The sequence below is a fragment of the Streptopelia decaocto genome (genome assembly GCF_964273445.1).
Source record: "Streptopelia decaocto genome assembly, chromosome: Z".
NCBI classification, from domain to species: Eukaryota; Metazoa; Chordata; class Aves; order Columbiformes; family Columbidae; genus Streptopelia; species Streptopelia decaocto.
The window spans coordinates 71800848-71826007 of NC_138657.1; the positions used below are offsets into that span (position 1 = coordinate 71800848).

The 25160-nt window shown below is 42.3% G+C and overlaps 1 protein-coding gene across 2 annotated transcripts in view; it reads right to left on the minus strand.

Annotated features, from left to right (window-relative positions):
- LOC309451241 (phospholipid-transporting ATPase ID-like) overlaps positions 1-25160 on the minus strand; it is a 77307-nt gene that overhangs the window by 25238 nt on the left and 26909 nt on the right. Inside the window, exons 4-15 of one of the 2 annotated variants that reach the window (XM_082074821.1) lie at positions 21722-21835; positions 19587-19685; positions 18577-18638; positions 16908-16980; positions 16654-16724; positions 15418-15500; positions 11766-11924; positions 10744-10832; positions 6336-6532; positions 4985-5193; positions 2376-2419; positions 640-805 (exon numbers count right to left, since the gene is read on the minus strand). In XM_082074821.1, the coding sequence (XP_081930947.1) occupies positions 640-805; positions 2376-2419; positions 4985-5193; positions 6336-6532; positions 10744-10832; positions 11766-11924; positions 15418-15500; positions 16654-16724; positions 16908-16980; positions 18577-18638; positions 19587-19685; positions 21722-21835 (1366 nt within the window). The remainder of the gene's footprint in view (positions 1-639; positions 806-2375; positions 2420-4984; positions 5194-6335; positions 6533-10743; positions 10833-11765; positions 11925-15417; positions 15501-16653; positions 16725-16907; positions 16981-18576; positions 18639-19586; positions 19686-21721; positions 21836-25160) is intronic. The other variant, XM_082074822.1, reaches the window with a different exon arrangement.

Below are 25160 nucleotides of genomic sequence, written 5' to 3' on the forward strand. Positions count from 1 at the left end.
ATGTCCACAGGTCTCCATCAAGTCTCACAAACACATCCTCCAGGACAGGGCAAGAGATCCCCTAGACTCTTTTGGGGTTTTTTCTCACTCTCTTTGGAGTCCAACAGATCTTACTCCTTGGGTTTAACCCCTTCTAGTTACATCTGAATATATTTTTCTCATGAGCATTTTCACTTTGTGTGTATCAATGGCTCTAGACTTTAAAGCACAATATTTCCCATCTGGGATTTGAGGAGGCTGACCCAGTACCCACAGGAACACTGAGTGAGCGGAGCTGAAGAGTCTCCAGTGGATGGGTGCTCTGTGCTCTTTGCTTTACGGGACTTGGTGAAGAGCAGAGGAAGAATGGGGCAAGCTATCTGCCACCTCAGGGAAGCTGTGGCACCTGCAATTTCTGCACTCCAGAGTTGTGGTGTTTGCAGCAGTGTCAGCTCCACCACAGGAACACACAGGGACTGGAGACCTTGGTCCTTTCTCTTCCCATGTGGCATCTCCAAAGACACTGATTTATGTGTAGCCATAGACTACAGAAAATCACCAAGGAGCCAAAAGGACCAATAACAGCTTCTGCGGAGAGAAGACATACTGTGGTGCAGGCTGAACATAACCATTCAGTTTGATGTCTTTGACAGTCCTCACCTTCCTTCTTCTCTTCTGGCATCACTGTGTGACAAAGTGAGAGTAGCCGGAAGAACCTGTGCGTTGGGACATCACTCAGCTTCACAGCTTCCACCAGGCTATGGTCATAGAAGGCAAACTTTGGGTCGGCTAACTGGTTGTAGGAGAAATCAACCTTCTCTGTGTTCTGCAAAAATATGGTTCGGTATTATTTGCAGAGGCCTCACATGCTCCCACCATAGGCCCCTCTCTCTCACATTTACAAAGGGCTTTCTCCTGTAGGGCTGTTCATGACAGAGGCTGATGAGTCTAAGTGGGAGGTCTTGAAAGCTACGGAATCACAGGAGAGGACAGGCACTTGGGGTGCTGTTCAGAGCAGCACTCAGGCTGAGAACCTGATTAGCTAAAGATGCCTCTCTGAAAGACAGCAAATGCTCGTAAAGGGTCCCTGCCAAAGGATTTCTATAGCAAAGAAAAATTCCTGCCTTTGACACATGCCTGCTTGGTGGAATCATACTCCGGATTTTAGTGGCTGCCTGTGACAGGGGAATGTGGAAGCCCAGTTTAAAACAGTTCAAGAGGCTGTGTTGTTCACCTTATTCTCCTAAAGCAACAAAAAAAACATGATATGGAAAAAGACAACAGACAAGTGATGTAAAGTTTTGGCTCCACAGGCACTGCCCATTTTGTATAAAAACAAGGAGCCCCAAGCAGAGGGGAACACAGTGGAGAAATGGCCAGAAGCTCGAATCATGATGTGTCATGAAGGAATGCACTGCTGAGCCTTCGCGGGATGATTCTGACTCCAGCCCCATCCCCAGTGAGCTCAGAGTTTCCAGGACGGGAGTCATCCTTTTGACCTCTGCAAGCGGACAAAGAGCACTTAGCACAAGAGCACAGGCCCACCCCACGCACACACTCAGCTTTGCGAGCAAGATCCAGGCACTGCAACTCCACGGGTGTGTGGGCAGCAGCCTTTCGACCTGCAGGACTCTGGTCCAGCAAGTGTTATGGACAGGAGGAGCTGTGGGGCAGTCATTTGGCAGGAGACCAGCATGTTTCCCCAAGCAAGTCAGCCCTTTGCATTTTTCTCTCTGAGCAAGAGGCAGTCTGAAGGCATAACACTCTTTACAAATAGCCAATTTCAGTGGGTAATTTAATTTTCAAATGGCCTGGAAATTAATCATTGGAAAGAGGAGTGGGATTTTCATTTTAATCTTTCTGTTTGTTGCTTGGATTGCTGCATGCAGTTTTCTGACATGTTAGACAGTGAAATCCATGATGTGTGCTTGTGCCAGCAAGCAGAGGCTGGACACAACTGGAGGAGTCACCCATTTTCACACTTTCCAATGTCCAGATATCAGGGGAATTTGACAGTGAACTTGTTATCAATATGAACTGAACTCACTGATTCCTCACCAAAACTTTAACTAGCTGTCAAGGATATTAAAATTCACCAATGTCCAAACTTCCAACAAATATTAATGGCCAAGTATGTGCATGCACCAGGATGTCATGGTAAGCTGAGGGAACAGTGGGCACTCAGGCTGCCTGACCTGCAGGTTTAAACCAGGTTTACTGGAAGGGAACACAACTTTGTTGATACTCTGACACCAACATCCCTGTTGTCAGGGTCAAGAGCAACAGCTCTGGTGGGGTTAAGAGAACGATCTATGCCTGGGTGGGTCGTGTCCACTAGCAAATATGCAGGCAGTTTCAACAGAAAGCACAGATCCTGCTAGAACTCGAGCACTTACCTCATTTATTTCTATCCTTTGTCCAGATGTATCATATACATCACCTGCAAGCAAGAAAGACTGTGGTTATAGTCACAAACTCCATGTAAGTGCAGTCTCTGAGCTTCTCTACCACAAAAATTGGTTAAAGTGTTTTGAAGCTAGTATCTAAAAAGTTGCAGTAAGCACAAATATCTTGACATGGGCACTGGAGACTGACAATTCCTATCAATCAGTTCCATGACAAAATCCAGAGGCTGATAGATGCTTGAAACTCAAAGCGGTTACCATAAAAATGACTGACATTTGGGCAAAGAAATCTTGGCTCAAGCTGAACCCAAAAAAGACACAGTGCTGGGTAGGAAACAAAGGTGTCTTCAGGGGGTGACTTGTTTTGTACCTTCCCTTTGGAATGTGAGACAAAATCCAGCTGCTGGATCATACTGCATTTGCAACAGTCCCTGGACAACCACAGAGAAGGAGTTGTCAGAACCCATTCTTCCCACATCTAGGTAGCAAGGCTGCTCCATTCATTTTCACTGAACTGATGATCTGGTCACTGAAATGGAAGACATCTAATTTCCAGGAAACACTATTGAAACTCCTTCTGCCTGAAGAAAAATTTCACTTGGAAGGTGTGGACTATGCCCAGCTCAGCCAGATTCAACACTTCCTTGTAATAAGGTTGAAATACAGTGAATTACATGAATGATAGATCCGTATCTACACTAGCAAACTCAGTGGTGAACTAAGACAATTGTAGGTACTGATATTCCCTCACAAAAGCCCTGACAGTGTAAAAGACACTAAGAAGCTGTGTCTTCTGAGAACTACACATCAGTTGATCCCCTGGGAACTGTAACCAAGAGGATACCTCCTTCCCACAGTGCAACAAAAACTATCAGAGGGGTGGAACGCCTCTCCTGTGATGACAGGCTGAGAGATTTGGGGCTGTTCAGCCTGAAGAAGAGAAGGTTCTGGGAAGACCTTATTGTGGCCTATAAGAAGGATAGGGACAGACTTTTTAGCAGGGCCTGTTATGGTAAAGATTTTAAACTAAATGAGGGGAGATTCAGGCCAGACATGAAGAAGACATTTTTTACACTGAGTGTGGTGACACACTGGCCCAGGTTGCCCAGAGAGGTGGTCAATGCCCCATCCCTGGAGACACCTCAGGCCAGGCTGGATGGGGCTCTGAGCAACCTGATCTAGTTGAAGATGTCCCTGCTCATTGCAGGGGATGTTGGACTAGATGACATTTGGAGGTGCCTTCCAACCCAAACTATTCTATGATTTTATACTATGATTCCCAATGGGAAGCCTAAGCCTCCCAAATACCCTCTCTGGCAGCAGAACTCATTCATCGTTCTGGCATGGCTTTTCCAAATCCGAAGACATATATTCTGAGGAAGAAGTTAAACATTTAGAAAACTATAAAGCAATACACTGTGTCTTCTTTCCACATATTTCCCATTAATTTCATGAACCCACACCCTATATCTGTGCTCAGTGGTGACAGTGGGAAATCAACTATAGGATACATCAATGAGCAGCCTGAATATTTCCCAAACTGTTTAGCAGCTCTGAGGTTGGCTACATAGCACTGTTTGAGATATTATGGTTTCTAAATATACACAAAACAAGATTTATAGGAAGAAATAACTTCTTTTATTAGGACAGCTGAGAGCACTGAGAAAAGAAGACAAGCTTTCTAGCACACTAGTACATCAGCAGGTCTGACACAGGTAAAACAAGCATCAATCTATCAACAAGCCAACAAGTGACTGATTTATCTAGGGGAATCTAATGATGTTAACAGACTAGTCAGTTTATGGATTGCTAGCACCTCTTGAGCAGTATGAAGAAAACTGCCCAGGGCCATACAAAGAACAAGCCGTTTAAGTCAATGACTGTTAGGATCCAACAGAGCTAACACTTTTTGTTTCCCATTTACTCCAACTCCCTAAAAACTTTTCTCTCATCAGGTAGGTGCCATATGTCAGAGCTGCAGGCAAATGACCAGGCCACTGACTGGGTGCCAACCAAAGGTTAAGCTGCATGAACAGGATGTTTGAAAACTGCCACTCATGGCATGAGATATTGCTGAATGTGAGAGAGGACAGTGTGAGAAGCTGACAAAATTTGAAGATAATAACCCCATGAGCGATGGCTGATTTCACAAATGGTTAAGAGGGAGTTAGTTATGTGAGGTATGTGTTATGTTTAGCAGGGTTAGCAATATCTGGGTAACCATGTCAATAATACCATAAAAGGCTGAGATTACCTAGGTAATGACATCAGGAAAAAAAATAATTTGAGTACAGATGTAGTAAAACTGGAACCAACGAGGAAGAAGTAATAAGGTGCAGGTTCTTTAGCTGGGATGATACTGGGGCAGAAAAAGGCAGGTAAAAGGGTGGCAAAAAGGGGAGAGCAGTGACAGGAAAATTATATTAAGTTATGCAAATGATGTAATCAGGGCTGTACAGGCATTCCTTAGGCGCAGCCCTACACTTGATCACTGCATTTTCTAACAAGACACTCTCTTCTGGATTTCACATTTAGTCTCTGTGGACCAAGAGGCACATCATAGAATAAAACCTGGAGAGTAAGACAAATAGATAACATACCATAGGATTTGCCATTGATGGAGCACTTATTGAAACACATGATGTTCTGAGTGAGAGTTCCTGTTTTGTCTGAGAAGATGTACTTGATCTGCCCCAGCTCTTCATTGAGTGTAGTGGTACGGGCCTGAGCCGGCGTGTCATTCAGCGGGTAATACATTTTGCGGTCCCAGTCAATGTAGAAACTGTTACCCAAGCGTATAATCTCTACACTGGTGAAAGAGAAAGAGAAGGTGATGGAATATTCATTAGTTTAAGGGACAAGATCTTTATCTTTAGCACCACCATTAGCAATTGCAATTAGAAGACAACTTTGAAGGTAATGACAGGTGCACTCATCAGGTTGTTCTCAAATGGCCTGCAGTAAGCAAAGCTGAAGCAAGTCCTGCTGACACTATCTGTCAGGTTTATAGTAAATTCCTTACCTCTATTTATAAAACAGTTTCTTACAAATGTATTTGAAAAGTTTCAGAAGTTTTCAGACTGAAAAGGGAGGCAGGAGCTGTGGGTTTCAACTGATGCAGTTTCAGGAGTGGTGCTTGGATGGGAACATCTCCAGTGGGGTTCTGGGCTGGGCTGAGCCCGCTGCTGGGTGATGAGCACAGCCACGGCTGAAACATCCCAGAGCTTCACAACAAGCAAGTCGTTGTGTAACTCAATACACCCAAGAAGTTGTATCAGTTCACAAATGACATGAATTTCCATTTTGCTGCTAGTGTGACATGCTGGGTAGGAATGGGATAAATTCCTCATATTTACTAACACAAAAGAGGGTCTCAGTAGCAAAGCTGCCTTGAAGAGTTAGGTCCAACCTCCAGGTTCTGAGAGCATCCTGGATGCACTGCTCTACCTACCCTTTACCCCTGTTTGCTTATCTGCAATAATCAACATAGCACTACATTCTCTGGGAAGTGATGGTGTTCAATCTGCTTATATGGCACTGAGCACTATGAATCCTTAGCTTGGTTATACTTCCTTACCTGGCAATCCACTCTTCACATGAACCCTACAGCCACCTCGAAGTACATGCCATTCACTTTGTTTGGTGGGCAATGCAAGCAAGAGAGAGCAAGATGCCACCTGTAGCAGGCTTCCAGTCTTACTCCCATAGCATCTTAGACCTATTCCTCCCCTTTAACTGCAAAATCATGCTTTCCTCTTCCAGGGCTCACTGCTGCCCCTGCTCCAACCCTGACAAAGACCTCCAAAGACAGCGGAAACAAAAGCATCATGGTGATTGTGTCTGATTGTCCACAATAGGGTGTAAATCGTGTCTAGAGAAAATGCGCTTACAGCCAAGGCAAAAGCTAAGCTTCTCCTAATATGAAACATGAAAGGAGGTTCTGGCACGTACCTGACATAGAGTGAAATTGGCACCACCGTGTTTAGGATAATCACATATGACCAGAACATGAGGAAGCCAGAGTAGGGGGCAGAGTTGACACCTTCTGCCCAGGGCAGATAGACCTGGAAGTAGTAGCCTGTATCATATTCCCAGATGCCATTGCCAATGGCTAGGATAAGACACATCAGTGCTAAAAATGCAAAGATCTGAAAACAAACAAACAAACAAACAAACAAACAAACAAACAAACCTGTTGTTTAGAAACAATAAATTACTTTTGTATAGGTTAATAAGAAGACCTTAATGAGACTGAATTGGACGGTCTGAATCACAGGGAAAAGTTCCTACAGGTGAAGGAGGAAAAAGAGCAGAGTCATGACACTTTTACCTCAAGGACAAAATCACACAGTGCAGAGTCTGGCAATTTGGAAACTGGGAAGCTCCACCATACTGAACATCTCCTAGCATAGTTCCAATATTTGAAAGGTAGAAATAGTGATCATGGGAAAGATAAACTGAAGCTAGCTTGACATCCTTCCTGGACAGATCATAATAAAAGTTCTTTTGGTATACACTTCTCCAAACATTTGACTTAAAACAACCAATGTCCTAGTAAAAATGTGAACATATGGAATCAACAGGCTGCACAACAGAGCAGTTAAAAATAATCTTTTGCAAGTATAATCATTAGGGAGGAAATATGAGTAAGTTGGGCCATTATGTGTAAGGCCACCCAGTAACAATCACATTAAAACAGTAATCAACCTTTTCAAAAAACAATAATTGAGGTACAAACATAGAAACATTGCTGGTAATGCTGATATTTGTGTCGCTGAGGTTATCTATGTGAGGAAGAAGGATAATTTAATGGAGTGAATTGAATCACTTGGTGAAAAGTTCATGTTCGACCAACTCAAGTTGTAATATCAAGAAGCTGCTCAAAGTGAACTGCAGTAAGTAAAGGTGATAAGCTGAATTTCAGGGGACACATTTATTTCCCACATCAGTAGCAGCTTTTCTATTTATTTGTGGGCGACCAAATAAATTCCTCCACTTGTGAAATGAAGACAGTATTGCTTGCTGGTAAGGAATGTAGTGCAGTGTTTTTAAACCTCTGTGGCCAGCAATAAAATCAGGCTTCGATTTGTGCTGTTGAAATAATCAGGACTTAAGGATACATGAGAGGCACATCCTGGGGACAGGTCATGTCCTTTACTAAACCAATGGACCTAGATAGATAAAATAGACAAGCCCATCCATTTTTATACATATTTCTGTTGGTAGAGTAAAAGATGTTACTTCTCTCTGCAGACCTTGTTTGTTGTGAAAGAAATTAATTAGAAGAGCCAGCTGGCTATTCTATTTTATCACTATAGCCTGAATAATTCCTTGCTGCCTCACAGGTCAAAAATTGTGAGTTTGTAGAATATTACAGTCTATGTAGGTAATCCAGTGCAGGATTTAGCAACAGAAACATACATGGGGCAAGACAGTAGCTGAACTTTCCCATGTCGCAGCAGTGCTTGTCTATGCTTGCACTTGCTTTATGTACATTTTGCTTTACGTGCATTTTGCATTACAATGCTCTCGTCCCTAACAACTCGACTTCTTTGCAGTATTCCTGCTTACACTGAGCTCACTAACATGCTGTTCACTTTGAGACAAATGCAAAAGATCAAGCCATTAACAGCGGCCCTGGAGATTAATTTCTGTGCAGAGAAACAACTGTATGCAGGGTGTTGTAATCGTAACCACAGTTCTGCAACAGAAGGACATAAAAAAGCCCTGATCACAGGCTTATGTGTGCTCATAGGGCTTCCCAGCATGAACATCCTCCCTCCCTGGGACCTGCCCATGCAGATCCTCTGCGGGAGTGAGTTGTATTTTTGTAAAGAGGAGGCGACTTTTGACAAATACTTCCTGTTGGACTGTGAAATAAAACTGTCTTGGTTTCTTTATTGGCACTTTGAGTTCTGCTTCAGGAGTTGAAGCAATAAGTTGTTTAAGAGATGGAGGTGACAGCTGTACTTGCCTGAAAATAAGCTTCCCCAAAACTACTAAAAAGCAAACTCTGGAGGAAAAAGCATTCCTGGAGCTGGCGGGTGCGTCCCTGGCAGATAAACATTCACTTATTTCTCAGATCCCTGAGAAAAACTCCCAGATGTGAAAAAAGCAGCTATGGTTGCCATCTGGAAAGGTTCACTCCTGGTTAACCCTTGTGGGGACAGACCAGGGCAACATTTAACCAGCGCTCCATTGGTGAGCCCTACTTAAACACTGCTTTGTGCCTGAAAGTTTTATGGGCAATTAAACACAAAATAGCTTTGCCAGTATTAACATGGAACAAGTTTCATTACACTTATAATGAGCTATTTATAGCGAGCTGTGGCTGCTTTTTATTTCCAAACTTGAGTGCAATATACTGTCTCTTTTTATGACCGCACTTCATAGCCTTTGACCACCCAGTGGGCTGGAAGGACCCAATGCCACGTCCCCTTGGTTGTGCAAAGAGCCTGCTGCTTAGGGTAGGACAGAGCTTTACTTAGACACCAAGATGTTAGGCGCCTTAAAAATGAGTAAAGTAGAAAAACACACCCTTGGCTCCATCATCGCCCAAGAGCCCAGGCAGAGGCTGATGCAATCAGCTGCAACTTGCTCAGTTTTTAAAAATGGAGCCAGGAGATAAATTCATCTCGCTCATGTCCATGAAGAGAGGCCAAGCAGACTGAAAGCTTTGGGTGGGACCCTTGGCTTGTAAAAGGACATTTGGCAAAACTCAATTGAATGCTGAGCCCTGAGTTCCCTACTCAGTTTCTACCTGCTCCATTTCTGTGCCCTGTGGTTCCCCCACAGCCCTACCCCACTGCCTATCCTCTCCAGCTGGAGCGTAGCAGAACACCCAAGAAAATGTGAAGTTTTTCAGATGCTTGCAAAATACTGAACCTAAGAGGCCCAAACCTTGTATGTTTTTGCTGTCCCCTTAAGTGTAAGGGAAGAAAACACTGAGGAAAACAAGCTGATGGTGGTAATCAAGGTTTTCACTTGGCATGTCCTAAAGTCAAGGGCATGTCCTTAGTGTACATGGAGCAAAGACTCAAGAGACTGAAGACTGAAGATGACTGTGGAGTGGCTCTCTGTCCTGTGGCACTGCTTTACAGCAAAGAGGCACATGCAGATGTTCAGGGCACTGCTTCACAGCTATGGGAGTCCAGCTAATTGCTGCTGCTTTAATCCTGTTCCAATCTCACAGAGATTGGCTGTCTCTGTCCACTAACATCTCCTATCCCTGGGCCCACCCAAAGAGCTTTCGGGATCCTGAGAAAAAAGCAGATGGATGGGGGCTAGGGTGAAGCAGCCAGGCTGGAGACCGGTGCCATCCTGGAGACATTTGTGCGAGAAGCCCCAGTGCTGAGGAGGCATGAAGTCTCGGAGGGCGGGGACAGCTCAGGATAGCCTTGCTGTGACGGGCAAGCTGCTGTTGGACGCCTTGCTCCAATGCCTGGGAACGGATCCAGCCCCAGCCTGGCTGCCAGGTTGGGCTAAAGAGCAAAAGCGGGAAGGAAGAGAAAGGGATAGTGGCCACCAGACCTTCTCAGTGTCGTAAATGAAAGGCGGTGCAGCATGCATGAAAACGCGTAACAAACTTCCACCCGCAGGAAAATAAAAGCCTGAAACCAAAGACTTTTTCTCCAAGCAACATTGAGCAAAGCAGCGTCAGAGTATGTGTCTTGCTTCCCTGAGTGGTTTTGAATTTGAGCAGTAAAATCTTGGGAGATTCTATAAAAGAATCACTACCCCTGCCTGGAACTATTTGCCATTTGTTAAAACCACTGACAAGCTTAATGCTCAAATCATATCTGTTTTCCAATTTGAGGAGAGTGCCTGCTAGATAAGATTAGCATTCTCAAATTTCCCAGCCCCTAAAAACACCAGTTTCCGAGTATTAATGATACCATGTCTAATATTTCACCCTAATGTGTTAAGTCAGAAGCTGGCATCATGTAAATTAACAAACTCAATTACAAAGTCCTATGCAGTTATCACCAGAGATGCCAAGAAATCTGGAAGAAGAAGGAGAAGTGCTAATGTTTATTTAAATAGAAAATGACAAAATTACTAGGAAAAAAGGGCATTTGCAGGCTTCAAAGTGATTTTCACAAAAAAAGGGAGCAAGGGAGAGCAGAGCAAATGAAAAGCTCAGAAGAAAGGTCCTTAATGCTGTCAAAGCAACGGCCTTGCTTTGCAAGATGGGCTGGCAGAGGCCCTACAGAATGCAGACTGCTAATAAATTATTACATAATTTTTCTTTTTATCATTAGTCACTTCTGATATTCCCTCATTTGTGTGGACAAAGGGGTGGAGCATCTGGGAATGATTAAAACATCTGAAAAAATGAAGACACGTGAATCAGACTTACCACCAACACAAGAACATTCATGAGCCGATCAATGCTTGTACGTTTAAAAGTTGTTTTTCCACTGTTTTGCATTAGTTTGGTGTCTGGCCCTGGAGATGAAACACACTCATGAATTCTAGTAATAAAGCCTAGATGTTCTAAAGCTAATTCCCTTTGAGGCCCCACCATGCTTTACACTAAAAATACCCATCACAGCTTTCTTGAAGGCAGGTACATAGAGTTTACAGCACTGGTGGGAAACTTAGGCCTTAGGTTATATGGAGAGAGTAAAATAAAGCCACTTATTCTGGATTTTGATCCTGTTCTCTTCTTTCAACACACAATCTTCCCTTTCAGGTTTAATTACTTTTCACAGAATACTTGATACTTCTCTGTTATTATTGACATGTAATACATCATCTCACATGTCTACAGCAGTATAGAAACAATAGAAGGTCTATGCTCATAAAAAGCATAGATCTAATGGACTACAGTAATATTATTGATGACCCTTATATTCCAACATGTATTCAAATAATATAGAAATTATGTGGATTTTTTAATACAATAGCCTTTATGGTGAAAATTTTTTAAAAGCCTGGTGAGAGAAAGACGTCAGTTGGCCCAGTATGGGCCAGTAAAGGCAGATTTAATTCAGTTTTAATTCTTAAACAGATTTAAATTTTATATTCTCTCCTATCAATTCTTCAAGACTTTTCTCATAAAGTTTGCTGCGTTTCTGAAATAAAAGTCTACTTCATCTTACTAAAGCACTTAAGATGGAATTGGATGTTGTCATGTAGCCATTTTGTCTTATAGACCACTATTAAAAAAATCTCAGATTGAAATCCCCTGCAATAGGCGTCATTTGCAGCCTAGAATTAAGCCAAGGGATCTCATATATTGTTTTTTCTTCTTGTAGCTGGTAGAAACGTATTTTCCAAAGAGGAAAATTCTTGGTTCCTTTGTGCATACTGGGTGTGATGTACTTCCATGTTAGCGCTGATGTGCTCTGCAATTCATATGTCAATTTTTCTACCTACCAGCATAAATAACGAGACCAAAGCACCACTCTGTGTTCCTAATTGTACAACCCCTCAGCAACATCTTCTCGTTGTCCAGGGCATACTTCTCTCCTCGAAGAGTGAGAGTTCCTGTGAACTTATCCAGTTTGTTGTTTGGTGCCTCACATCTGACTTCACCTGTAAAAGGAAAATAAAACCAAAAAGATAGTGGAAATATTCCTGGCCAGATATATGTCGGTCAATACTGGATTCTCGGCTGTTCCCCAGACAGGCAATATTTCCCACTGAAGCTGCAGTCCACTCCTGTCACTGCCATTCCCATCCTATATCCCATATTTACTGAAGTTTCGGGATGCTGCTCCTTCCTCATATTCAGGTCATAGTCCAACAGACCAAAATGAATTTGTGAATTTATCCTATTCTTTGAACACAGCAATTTTGCACTGATAGAGTCCAAAACAAAGTTTCCATGCCCTTTTTTTGAGTAAAAAGAAATGTTGAACCAGCAACATACTTTTAATCCTTCCACAGCAAGTTCATAGTGGTAGGATGCCACTGGATAACTTTAGATAAAAGTGCTGATTTCACATAATTCCTATTCCATTTTCTTTGAAACTGCAGGAGCACAAGCAAGAAAATCATAGCCTGAAGCCTGCAAGAGAGTAATTAAGTGAGGTGTCTTTGTTCACCGTTTTTTAATTTCATCTGTTTTATACTTTAAGTCCTAGTGGCACATGAAAAAAAGATAGTACTACCTTTGGCCATGCAGCTGACACTGTAAGTGATTGGAGAACCTGTTTCTATTTCCTTGCTTTATATTTATTTCTTACAATAAAATCTGCTCACACAAAACTGTAAACACAGACACTCTGGTATAAAAATTATTATTTACATCAAAATTTGCACCAGATATCTAAAGATTCAAAGCAGAGCCCTATGAACATATAACAAGAACTGGAAAATACAAATACACATTATTGAAAGGGAATCCAAGAGTTCGGTCTGTTTAGTTAAACAGTAGGAACATTGAAGTTATTTTGATTGCGGGCTGCAAATAACTACATAAGGACTGGCATTTGCAGAGAATACAGCTTTTCCAGCTGTTCTCAGACAAAACACACCAAGCTCAACAGATTGGAAGGAAAATCCAGAGAAGTACAGAAAAAAAGGTACAACTATAAGAATCATGGTAATCTCCACCACTGCAAATTTTGAAATAAAGAATGGATGTTCTTTTCATAGAAAAGTAGCTCTTCTCTAGGGCAGACAAATCATCAGACTTGAAAGATGAAGCAAACGGTAAATTCTACGACACATACGATGTCAGAGCTCGTACTAACAACTATGCTGATCTTCTATTTTGTCATCTAGTCAACCCAACAACGATCAGACCTGTCCTCCATCATTTCTGAAAGTCTGCAGCAACCAGACCCATCTCACTGCAGCCCTTATAACTCCTTGAAAAGCACGAAGAAAACAGACACTTTGCACTGCAACCTGTCGCACAGCACAACGAGACTTTGGTGGACAGAACCCGGGGCATGATCCCTCACCAGGAAGCCTGTGCCTCTCCTCACGCCAACTGCGGGACAACCTCGCCTGTCAACATCCACGTCTGCTTTTCAGTAGGTGGGCTGGTCTGGGTTACTGTTCTGCTGATTTTGAGATCAGAAGAGATTCATCCAGATTAGACCGATCACACAAAAAACAGTGAGAAGCTCTACAGATCCACCAAATATACCTGCACTGACACCAGTAACTCTGCAGCTGGAGATGCCCCAGCAGGGCACCATGCCTCCTGTCTTCTCTTCCCATTAACAGCAAGAAGATATCTGGAATGCGTCTCACCGGAAAGAGTTAAAAACTGCCAAGTCTACATGTGGTAAGGAGTAGGTAACTGGAAACTATTGTTTACTTTCTCATCTCCCAGTTCCCCAAATCAAATGAAAAGTTCAGCGTTTTGCAAGCATCTTCCTTATCTGAACCATCACAACGTCAACAAACATCATAACTCACATTAAGCATTCCAGTGAGTGCCTGTATTAGCTGCTCAACCCTTCCCTCTCTTCCTGTCTCAAGAAGTAATTAGATAAAGAGTTACATAAATATTTAAATACTTCTATGGAGGTTTGCTGGGGAAATGCAAGGTTGGGTCTGATTCCAGGCACTCTTCCCAGTACTCTGCCAAATATAAATCATCCTGGGAAACATTTTATTCATTTTAAGTGTTGTGAAGAGGCCACTTTTATTTACAATATAACTAAAACAGAGATTTAAGGGACAAATAAACATTTGACTTTAAAAGATTTTAAACTTTTTTTTTAATTATACAGTTTCAAGAATGTAGTATTCTTAGATAAGAATTAGATGCAAAAAAAAGCTTGAAAAAATATTTCAGATGAAGAAATTTGCTTACAACTGATACACACTGCAGCCTCCTCAGGAAAATACTTAGGGCATGCCACCCTGACTACTAACAAAAAGCATCTAACTGCACATGTGAAAATACGTTTCAAGAGACCTAAAACACTCAGAACGTCAGCCATCACTTCAGAGGAAACCTGATATACTGAGCTGACACCCAACTGAAACCATGTACACTATTTCACAAAACCTTGATGTAGAAAGCAAAAGACAAGCCCATGCCTTTGGATGACTCTACCAGAGACAGTTACAGCTGTGCTCTGTACTCTCTGCCACGTCCCCATCATTTATCCTTGAATCATTTTTTAAAAATTAGCTTTCCTCTTTATCTAAAAATATTTCCTGTCAGCTTGCAGTCCTTGAGACATTCCAAGGACAGCAGCACTCACTCCACCCCTTCCCACACCGACTCTTCCCGTAATCCTGCCTTCATACCTGAGCCAGCAGGGCACTGTAGAGCATGATTAACACCACTTGGTCTGTTCCCCCATCCTCTCCACAGAGAGATGATGTGTGAGCATGGAGTATTCTGATTTTGACAGGTCTGGCTTCTTTCTGTGGATGTGCTGCTATATATTTGATATACAATACAGTGCTAAGAAAGGACACGTTGCCCACTAACTATATCTGCACTGCTTGTCTTTAAATATCTCAAAATGCAGTTTTTATTGTTGCATCAAGAGAGGAGAGGAATGCTGGCAGGGCAAGCCTTCAGGATGGGAAGCTGTCACCTGTCCTGTGTGCACAGAGTTAGCCCTCAGGTCTGCACAGTGTCTGAAAAGTGCCTCTGTAAAAGTAATCAACGCACCAGCATTACTGCATCAGTGTGAAAGTGCATTGTGAAAATAATTTGAGATCAGAACGAAGCAAGCAGTTTGGGGAAAACAGTTTCCACGGTGCAATTACACAAACTCTTGTACTGATGTTTGACGTGAGCAGTATCAACACAGCTGACGTTAAAGAAAAGTATTCAACCAGAAGGAGAATTGCCAGCAATGCTGTTTCAGGTTGTAGCCATGCACAGCACGGGGAGACCTGCATGCAAAGGGGGACCTCTTTTTCTGTATACACTTGCTGATATCTGCTGTACAGTCTTCAACGTGCCCATTCTGTTCTTCTGCCCCTGTATCCAGAGAAACCCTAGCAGGGAGCAGGGCACAGCCGGGAAGGAAGACTCATGGGCACTCTGTGAACGCTGGTGCTCGGGCAAATGTTTTGGTTAAGTGAATTTTCCATGTAGACTCACCGTTGAACTCTGTCAGTTTCTGAAGATCTTCCCCAAGCTCTGCAGTGACTGTCAGTGCCTGCTTCACCTTGAGGTTTGTTTCACTGCAATAAACAGGAGACAAAAATATGAACTGAAAGCTATGTGGTGAACTGAAAGCTCTCCCTGAAAGTCAATTCTGCTCTTCAGGAAACAGACATCTGATGGACCACGCCGTCATCAGCTTTTTTGCCTGGTGAAAGAGTGTAGTTGTCTCCTTTGTTTGCAAAGACAGGCAGGTCAAAGGAATTCCGGACATGGTACCATACTAGCAAAGGGGCTGAGGTGGCTCTGTCTTCTCATTTTCACCACAAAGTGCAAGACCAGCCATCTCAGTTCCCTGAGCAGCTCACCATCTGTCCTGCCACTGATACCACACTCAGCACTGAGGTATCTGTGTATATAAGAGAGCTATGGATCTTTTCCCATGGTATTCTTGTCCTGAAGAGTACTCAGGTCCTGGGACTACCTAGATAGGAAGGTGAGTTTTAAATGCAATGTCAAAGAAATGCTGCATTTGTTCAGGGTCTCCTGGAACATCCATGTACAAGAACTACAAGCTCATTTTCAGCAGAAATTAGACAGTGAGAATCCAGAGCACTGTTTGTAGCGTCTTGGGAGTGACAAGATTTCTTGATCTCTCTGGTTTTGCTTAGTCCTTCAAGCTGATGCTAGCTCCAGGGAATGCAGAAAGTGTAATGCAAATTGGGTCATAAAGATGAGGTCAGATCCAGTTTATTCTAATGAATACAAATTAGTTGCAGCCCTTTGACTTGAAGTCAGTTTTGCCCTGGAGTAAGCAATGTTTAGAAGCCGTTGCAGTGTGCATGCATTAATATTATGGTATAGCAGCCCGAAGGACTGGACCTATTCATCATGGTTATCTCACCCAGATAATCTGACTAAGAGAAAAGACAAAGTGAGATACAAGAAACAGAAAGCTTCTGCCAGTGAACTGGCATATTGCAAGAACACATTTCAAAGTAACTATCAAGGCTAGAACTCTCCCTAAAAATAAAAATCCCCTCCTCACATGACATGTGCAGAGGAAGTATCCACCAGAAAATGCTACTTTCAAGATACCTGTGCAAAGTTTATTCTATGTGTTAGGAAACACTTGCTACAAAAGCTTTTGCAGATAAGCTTGCAGCATTCAGGGTCACCAGAGAAGATCTGGCCTGGCATTGGCAGCAGTGATTGCAGCCCAGGCTCACTCACCCATCCAGCTCAGCTGTCTCGATGTATGTCAGGCTGTGTGGCTCGCTGCTCGACAGCAACAGTAGGTCAGCCTGAATGTGGACAGAGAGACTTGACATGAGTTTCGCTGGTCAGAGGGCATGGCACTGCAAGGCTACCTGTGGTTTCTGCACACTGCAGGTCTCTGAGGCAGTTATCACTACTGGCTAATTTACATGTGAGTGATAAGAGTAATTACAGAGACTGTACGCAGGAGGAAGAGAAACTGTACTCACCGTCACAAAGTTGTTGTTTTCTAGTTTTATTATATCCCCCACTTGGACATTCATCCATTTTTCATCCTTTAACCTGCAAGAAAACTCCTAGTAAGTAGGTACATAAAGCAAACCCCACTTGGGAAAGTAGGATACTCTGCTCTTTTCTGCTCCTGAAGCCAGACTGCAGGTGCCATCAGGACTTGAGCTGTTGATTAGATGGAGCAGGATCTGCCATTATATGACTTGATCCATACTAAGCTAAAGGATCACCACAATACAAAAAAGTGGTAACAGTGGTTGCGGTGACCTGTGCAGGGTTAAGACCAAGCCCCACAAGAGTATCACAGTCCATGTGCACTGTCCTGTTCGGACTGACTACTCACTTTCTTCTCCTAAAGGCCCACATTGCCTCAGAAAAAAACTCTACTTCGCATAACAGACTTTCCAAACACCTGGGAAAACTGCCAGTTGTGTTAGTTTTCCTAAGTGGTGTTAAGGGCCAGAGCAACAGATCTGGTTCTGTGTGGGCCTGTCTGTCAGGAAGGTAAATGCAGGTGGTTTGGTTTTGCCTGTGGGCAGCTCAGCCACGTCTGCAATGGTGTTTACAGCATTAAGCAAGATGTGCATGGAGACAGCTTGCTAGGCTGCAAGCGCCAACGTGACCAAGTCACGATAGCTGTATATGCAAAATCTGGAGGTGAGAAATATCAAGAGCTATATCAAAACAGGATTTGGCATTCCAGATTGAGTTCAGCTCTGCCTTGCTTTTTCAGTGTTGTTTGGAGTTGGGTAGGACCTATGATTCCTAGTTTTTGAACAAAGTAAAAATATTAGAAAAGTTCAATTTCAATGTATGTTTCCTAGATACAGTAACTCATACACGGTTAACTAAGAAACTGGTTTACTTAGCACAAAGTACAAAAAGTGTGTTCCTATTCTTCAGTTTCCAGTTACATTTTTAACTGTCTGATCATCTGCTGGAGTTTACACAACATACTGCTATCTATAGTATGGAAAAAAAAAAGTCATCAGAGACTTCACAGCTGTCTACAGCTGTGTCACACACACAATTGGACTCCATGGAGCCTCAAGTAAACAGCACATCTGTCTGCCACAAAAGCCAAATCCTCTGCTATTTTTTCTGCAGGAAAGAACAGTGCTAGCAGTACAATGTCCAAAGCACACAGCTGAGATGTTTTGAGAACATCTAAGTCAGAAGTGCTACACACACCCAAAGTATTATGACATGTATGAGGAAGCTATTTATGCTTCTTTATTTAAAAGAACTTGTTGATAAGGCCTAGTCTTGCTTAATGCAGCAATAACTGCTGTGAACATAAATGACATTGGAATATAGCCTTGCTTGTCATTTCTAGGGTAAGGAGTAAAATAATACAATACTCTCAAAGTATCACTTATATAAACATATATATATGTCCAGGAAAGGGAAGTAGTTTACTTTTTGTCAGTGCAAGGTCACAGAAATTATGTCTGCACTGATTGTGGTACTGTGTCTTGGGTTCATTAATCAGATACATAGTCTGGTATTTAATGGTGAATTAATGGTGTGAAAGACAATTAGGTTTTAGGTAGTTCAGTGATCACTGAGAATCACAACGGAAAAAAAAGAAAATACTAATAAAATGCTCTTCCCGGTCAAAGTTACAGTAAAAGAAAAATTACTTACATGCCATTGATCAGGACCTGGACTGGGCGGTTGTTGACGTGTTTGTCACTTTTGTGTCGATTCTGAAAATTTGAACAGTACGTTAAAAGGCATTTCCAAGAAACCAAGTACACAAAAGCTGTAGGCAGTTCATTAACATTTTAGATTTTAACCCAGCTGGCTGAATGGGTCAAGCAGATTTGAGTCACAACTGAGTCATAGACAAGCCCACATTTACACTCATGACATAGGGCATAACTGGACTGCAAAGAGCAACAGGCAACACAGGGCTTGCTCTTGGGAGGGAATAAAGAGTGTAGAGCCTTGTATGTCACTTAGCACAGTCCTTACTCAACTGGCATTAGTCCTTCCCAGCACACTTTCATAAACACCAGAGAAATCCATTCCTCTGCTCTGACACAGAAAGTGCGCATAGATGTCCTGGCATTGCTCCCTGGGAGAGCACCTTGCCTCCTCTACTTGCAAAGCTGCACCAAGTGGCCAGAGAGCATCAAAATTATTTCAGTGGGAGAAACTCAGGTGTTAAACTCAGCTTTAACATCACCCCATTGAGTCAATGGAACTTTATCCAACTGTGATGGAAGCAGACTTGAGTGAAAGCTGGGCAAGCTTGAAAAATCACACATGGGATGAATGCTTACTTCCTAACAAATGTTTTTTTCCACCCACATTGCAGATAGATGGCAAAGGATAAGTTCTCTGAAGTGGAAGCCTGAGAATAGACTTCTGTGCAGGTATCCAGACAGACCCAGTGACCACATTTTCAGACATGCTGAGCTGTTTCAGAAAAAGTCAATGGAACTGGGCTTCTCAGCAATTTGGAATTTCTAGCTCCTTTTTAGGTAATGAACTATAGATTTGGAGACCTAATCTCAGACTCCATCTTGGCCACAGACCAGTTCTCCAACTGCTTGCCACTGGCTGTGTTTATTTTAAGCGGTTTACTTTAGTGATTGTGCCGAAGAATCATGGGCAAAGTCCAAAGTACAGGTCAGCAATACAAATCTTACGAAATCATCAATGGCATCCTTGACTCCCGATACAGCCAGCACCAGGACCAGGGGCACCACCGTTGTAAACCAGGCCAGCGAGGAAATCTGAGGAATCAACTGCAGGAAGAAAAGATCTGAGTTAAGGAATTTCCTGACAGTTCAGCCAACAGATGGAAACAAACCACTGTTTTCTGTGGAAACTGCAGATAACATCTTTCTATGACACCTGAAGGTAGAATAGAGACAAAAATGTAGCTCTATCATTTATACTTGATCCCACAAAGGTGAGAGTGCTTTGCTTACAAAACAAGTTGTAAGTTAGGTTATAAACAAAGAGCTGTCAGGAAGTGTAGTGGGTTGCTCTTTCTTGATTGTAAAACTAGGACTGTAAAGTCCCAACTAATTTCTTTGGAGCTACTGACATGGACAAGCCTTCTGTGAGGGACGCAGAGCTATCTGAGCAAGGCCTGCTGTGGCAGAGCCTTCAAATACTTCTGGTTTTTTGCTTCAGTAACTCTTCACATTTTGCTGAAGTAAACTTCATATCAATACAGCATGAAGAGCTGTTCCCAGGGTTGACCTTGCTCTTCCAAGATTAACAGAGCTGGTTTTATTTCCCACATCTTTAATAGTGACAGGACACAAGACTTGAAGATGACTCTGTCATGCCTTCAGTGATGTAGAGATGGATTTCTTACCCCAGCGTAATTCTCCCCTTCCTCAAGAAGCACGACACTAATGATGGAAGCAATGTGACACCAGGATCAGTGCATCCATTAGACTGGATTTGGGCACGTCCCTCTGGGCTGTGCCAAAGGAGTGGAGAGGCAGAGTCCCCACAGCCCACCCATCACATCCACTCCTGATGCAGGAACCGATGCTCCCAGTGCTACAGGGACAGAGCAAGTGAGCAGAAGAGGGAAAAAAGCTACATGGAGGTATATGTAAATATAAATGTCTAATGGCTGCCCTTTTTAGCCTAACTTGATGCAGGTAGCAGAAAAAGTTGTATGGTTTTACACACAGTCACTCCTAGATGGTTCAGCAAACAATACAGGAGAATAATCTAAGGCAAATAGTTTGAAATTCTATGAATTTGACGGACAAGCAGCTAGAGCGCAGTACAACAACACAGGAACAATGCTGTCAGTTTGGCTGGAAAGGCACTTTCACTACTGTCTTGAAAAATATACGTGGGCTGAAATTTCCCAAATTTGTTCCCTGTAAAGAAGCGAAGATTGTATGTAGTTTGCTATAGGCTTAAAAAGATTTTGCCTATGCTTTTTTTGAGCTGAAATTGAAAAATAGCATTTTAAAAAGGTAATTTTGCAAATTTGTGTGCACTGGAATGGCCAAATTTAAAACAGTATACTTTAAACATAATCAAAATTATACCTTTTTTCTTGATAACACGTATTCTAGTATGATTCAGCAGTACACCGCACTTATCCATGTGATAGCAAAGTGCAAAGGGGCAGAAATCCTGATACAAACGTCTCATGTGCATTCAGCTTTCAGACAGAGTAGTATTACCAAAGCAATGGGCAAAGCGCAACTCAATGCCATGATGAGCCACAGGGTTCAGTAGTGTTGCCAGTGTCTGACATGCCCTTTATTAGACACCTTCCTCACCCTGCTGAGCAGGGAGCAGCAATATTGAGCTTTAAGCAAACTAGGTCCAATCTTGAACCTTCCTGATGTTAACTCTTTCCTTCCTAGAGAAAAAGTACAAGTTACAAATTTGTTCATCTTCTTGCCTTTTTCTTTGTGACTGCCAGTTAAATTTGCCTTTAAATCTATGGATAAGAGACAACCACCTTTTGTACTACAGGTGGAATAAGTAATGCAAATCCAAGAACAGCCAGGAGCACTCAGATGTAGATACAAAGGCAGTAAGACATGGCATGAAAAATGTACACAATTTGTTGAAAACTTTAATTACATTTTTTCTCTATTCAGTTCAAACCCTCATATCCAAGGGTAAGAGAGGAAAATGCTTTTATTCTGCCCTACTTTCTATCTACTTTAAGGTTTTACTAAGATGCTAATTCATAAAAGGGATATGGTTTGCACCTTATTACAACTATCAATACATAGACAGTCTTTGATAACAGACAACGCAATCTGCTAGAAACAGCACAGTGAGTTCATACCTGCAAAATCAGCAGGAAAAGAAAGTAAGCATTGGCTATTCGCTGAAACTGTTCAAACAGGTTGAGAGGCAGGAAAGTGAAGAAGTTGTATTTTGATGTTTTAATTGAATTGTTCTGTAGGGGAAAAAAGAAAAAAAAAGGGAAAAAAAAAAAAGATCAGTAAAACAGGAAACAAAATTACAGCACAACCCATTTCAACTGTGTTTTTACTTGCTTATATTTAGCAATAGCATTGTTTCCAACAGCCGCTCACAAAACATTTCCTTTTCCCCCACACAGTTATGCCAAGCTTCGATAAACAGACAGAATTCCTCTCAGAATTGGTGAAAACATGATGCTCAGTTTGTGCTAGTGCAACTGCAGGTAGATACAGGTACATGCAGTTGCTCACAGAGGTGCATCTTTCCTTTATTAGTCTCTCAATTTACACAATGCACAAATAGAATTAAAACCTGTAACCAAGACACAAGTAAGACATTTCACTGGTACCATCTACAAAGCCATGTGAGAAAATGCATGCAAGGTCAGTTATCTGTAACTTGTCTGAGACTTTGACGTGTCATTTGGCTGAAAAACTACACAGGAGCTGTAGGTCCTCTCAGGAGCAGAACATGACATTATTATTTTCAGCTGATTCAGCAGCTTCTGAACTTAGCAACTTGGAGCAGTGGCTTGTTTCTATTCCACAAAGATCCCTTGAATGCAGTGCTGTGCAAACAGCCAGTAATACAGGAACTCACCATTTCAGTAAGCAAGTTGCAGCTTTGTTCCCTATTTCCAGTTTCCTTTTCTAATTGCAGATGGCCCCTCCAGCCACAAGAAATGGCTGCTGCCCCATCTGTCTTCTTCAAAACAGAGAAAGACCCAGGCTCAAGATTACAGAACTGGGTATTTTCTTCCTGGCAGATCAGAGCTCTCTGGTCTGATTCTTGCCACCTAATAGATGGGCTCAATCCATCTATCCACCAGTTAGGGCTCTCCCTTCAGTATTTAGGTGTGCTAGACTTAGACTTTCTTTTTATATGAATTCTACGAAGTAGTCATCCACGTTTAGGCCTGGAAGCACGTATGACACCTGTTGCCAGCGCATCTAAAATTTCCTCCTCAGAAGTTCTCCAGAAGACGCCTATTAACCCCCTCCCAGGGGACCTAAGGTGTGACAGCACAAGAAGGCAGAGGTTACTCAGTGCACCTTCATTCAGTACTAGATTTACTGGTTCAATGGGAGAGAAAATGGCAATTATAGTATTCTAATAATCTTCATATATGGCTAAACTGGAGGGAGGACAGAAGCAACTAATTATGATGACAGACCACTTCCAATCCATGCATTAATCCAGGATCTTGACTTCTAAACTGACACACATCTTCAGGTTTCCACTACTAAACCCATTATTTAAGATCACCACCTTAAGGTGTGTATGGGGAAAGCTATTCTGTAAGATGATTAAGGGAGTGGAGCACCTCCCTTATGAAGAAAGGCTGAGGGAGCTGGGTCTCTTTAGTTTGGAGAAGAGGAGACTGAGGGGTGACCTTATTAATGTTTATAAATATATAAAGGGTGAGTGCCATGAGGATGGAGCCAGGCTCTTCTCGGTGGCAAACAATGATAGGACAAGGGGTAATGGGATCAAGCTGGAACACAAGAGGTTCCACTTAAATTTGAGAAAAAACTTCTTCTCAGTAAGGGTGACAGACACTGGAACAGGCTGCCCAGGGAGGTTGTGGAGTCTCCTTCTCTGGAGACATTCAAAACCCGCCTGGACATGTTCCTGTGCAACCTCACCCAGGTGTTCCTGCTCCAGCAGGGGGATTGGACTACATGATCTTTTGAGGTCCCTTCCAATCCCTGACAATCTGTGATCTGTGTATATGGGGAAACCATTTCAGGCAGTTACTGGATTTCTGGCTATGTCCAGACACAAAATGCAGCAATGTTCTTCAGCGTTAACATCATGTTTTATCCCTTGTACAATCCAATGAATAAGTCTCCAAAAGAGCAGAGATGGAAATGCCCTTCATGGAAGAGTTAGCCGAATCATCCTATTGACTGCACGCCAGCAAGAAAATATGTTTATCAGTGATCAACATAGAAACAATATTGCCTATCTCCTGACACTGTTTAGCCATCTCTGGGTGTGGTTAACTCTGTCTGTGATCTAAATGCCATGATACATGATTAAATTTAATTTGTTTCAAAATTCCTCACCATGGAATATGTGCTTCATACAGGCTCCCTGGACACTGCTAAAACAGAAGAAATCAAATAACAATATCCTCTGCAAACCCAATATAGAGAATTAAATCTCTTGCTTGACAAGTCTGTGTCTACCAGACACAGAGTTTGACAGACATTTTAATAAAACCTGGATCTAAAGATGTTCTCTGACTACTAATCTAAAGAAAAATATCACAGCCATTTACTGGAAAGAAAAAAAAATAATAAAAAATAAGACAGTGGCTGCAGGAAAAAGAAAGGAGACATGACCTTTGTGCATCAACAGATTTTGGAGAGTCACATACAACATGGGAAAAACTACTCAGTAAACACATAAGGTTTACAGAACGTGACCTGCAAAAATCTCAGAGAAGAGTATGAAAAGAAAGGGAGTGGTTTATTTCAATTCCTGCCTTCTATTTTTGTCCCTTAATTACGTCAGGAAAATCACTGAATGAATCAAAGCCATTCATTTTGTTTCCTATTGCCATTAGGCATGGTAAAAAACCCAGACATAACAAATTCCAAATGCTTAACTTCAGAAATCTGGACATCCAATATTTTCTCCATAGTGGTTCAGGATCGTGATATTGTTTGGCACACACTATCTTTTGTGACACTTGGACACCAGAGACCTCAAAGTAAGGAGAAGGAGTATTGTAGTGGGTCTGCTCATTATTCTAAAATCTGCAATTAAAACTAAGCACCAGAAAAAAAAGAGCTCCTCATAATCACTATGAATATTTCTAACTTATCAAGCAATTTGTTCATGGCCCTTGGGAACTAAGGGAATATCAATATTAAATGATCAAAACAAACTAGGGAAAACTTCAGCCTTTACAATTCAAAGCTCTGCATTCCAACATCAAGGATACGGCTGAAGCTCTGTGTAAAGCTTAATTTATGTTTTCATGCAGTACACTAAGTCTGTATGCTTTGACTGGTCAGGCTCTCAGCTGACTGCAGAGAAATCTCAGTTGGCCTCTGCTCTTGATCTTATCCTATTCTGTGATGCTTAACACCGTCACACCCTGTCACTCCTTTAGAGCTATACTGGAACCTGACTCTGGGATGGAAGGAGTACTACGTGAACCTGCAGCACCACAGTGTGTTAAAGAGTCCAACACAGCCATCATTTTATAAGCAATACCTCTAAAGCATCATCCTCTTACCTCCCCCACGCTCTGCCTTCAGTGAGGGAGATTCCCATAAGGGAAAACT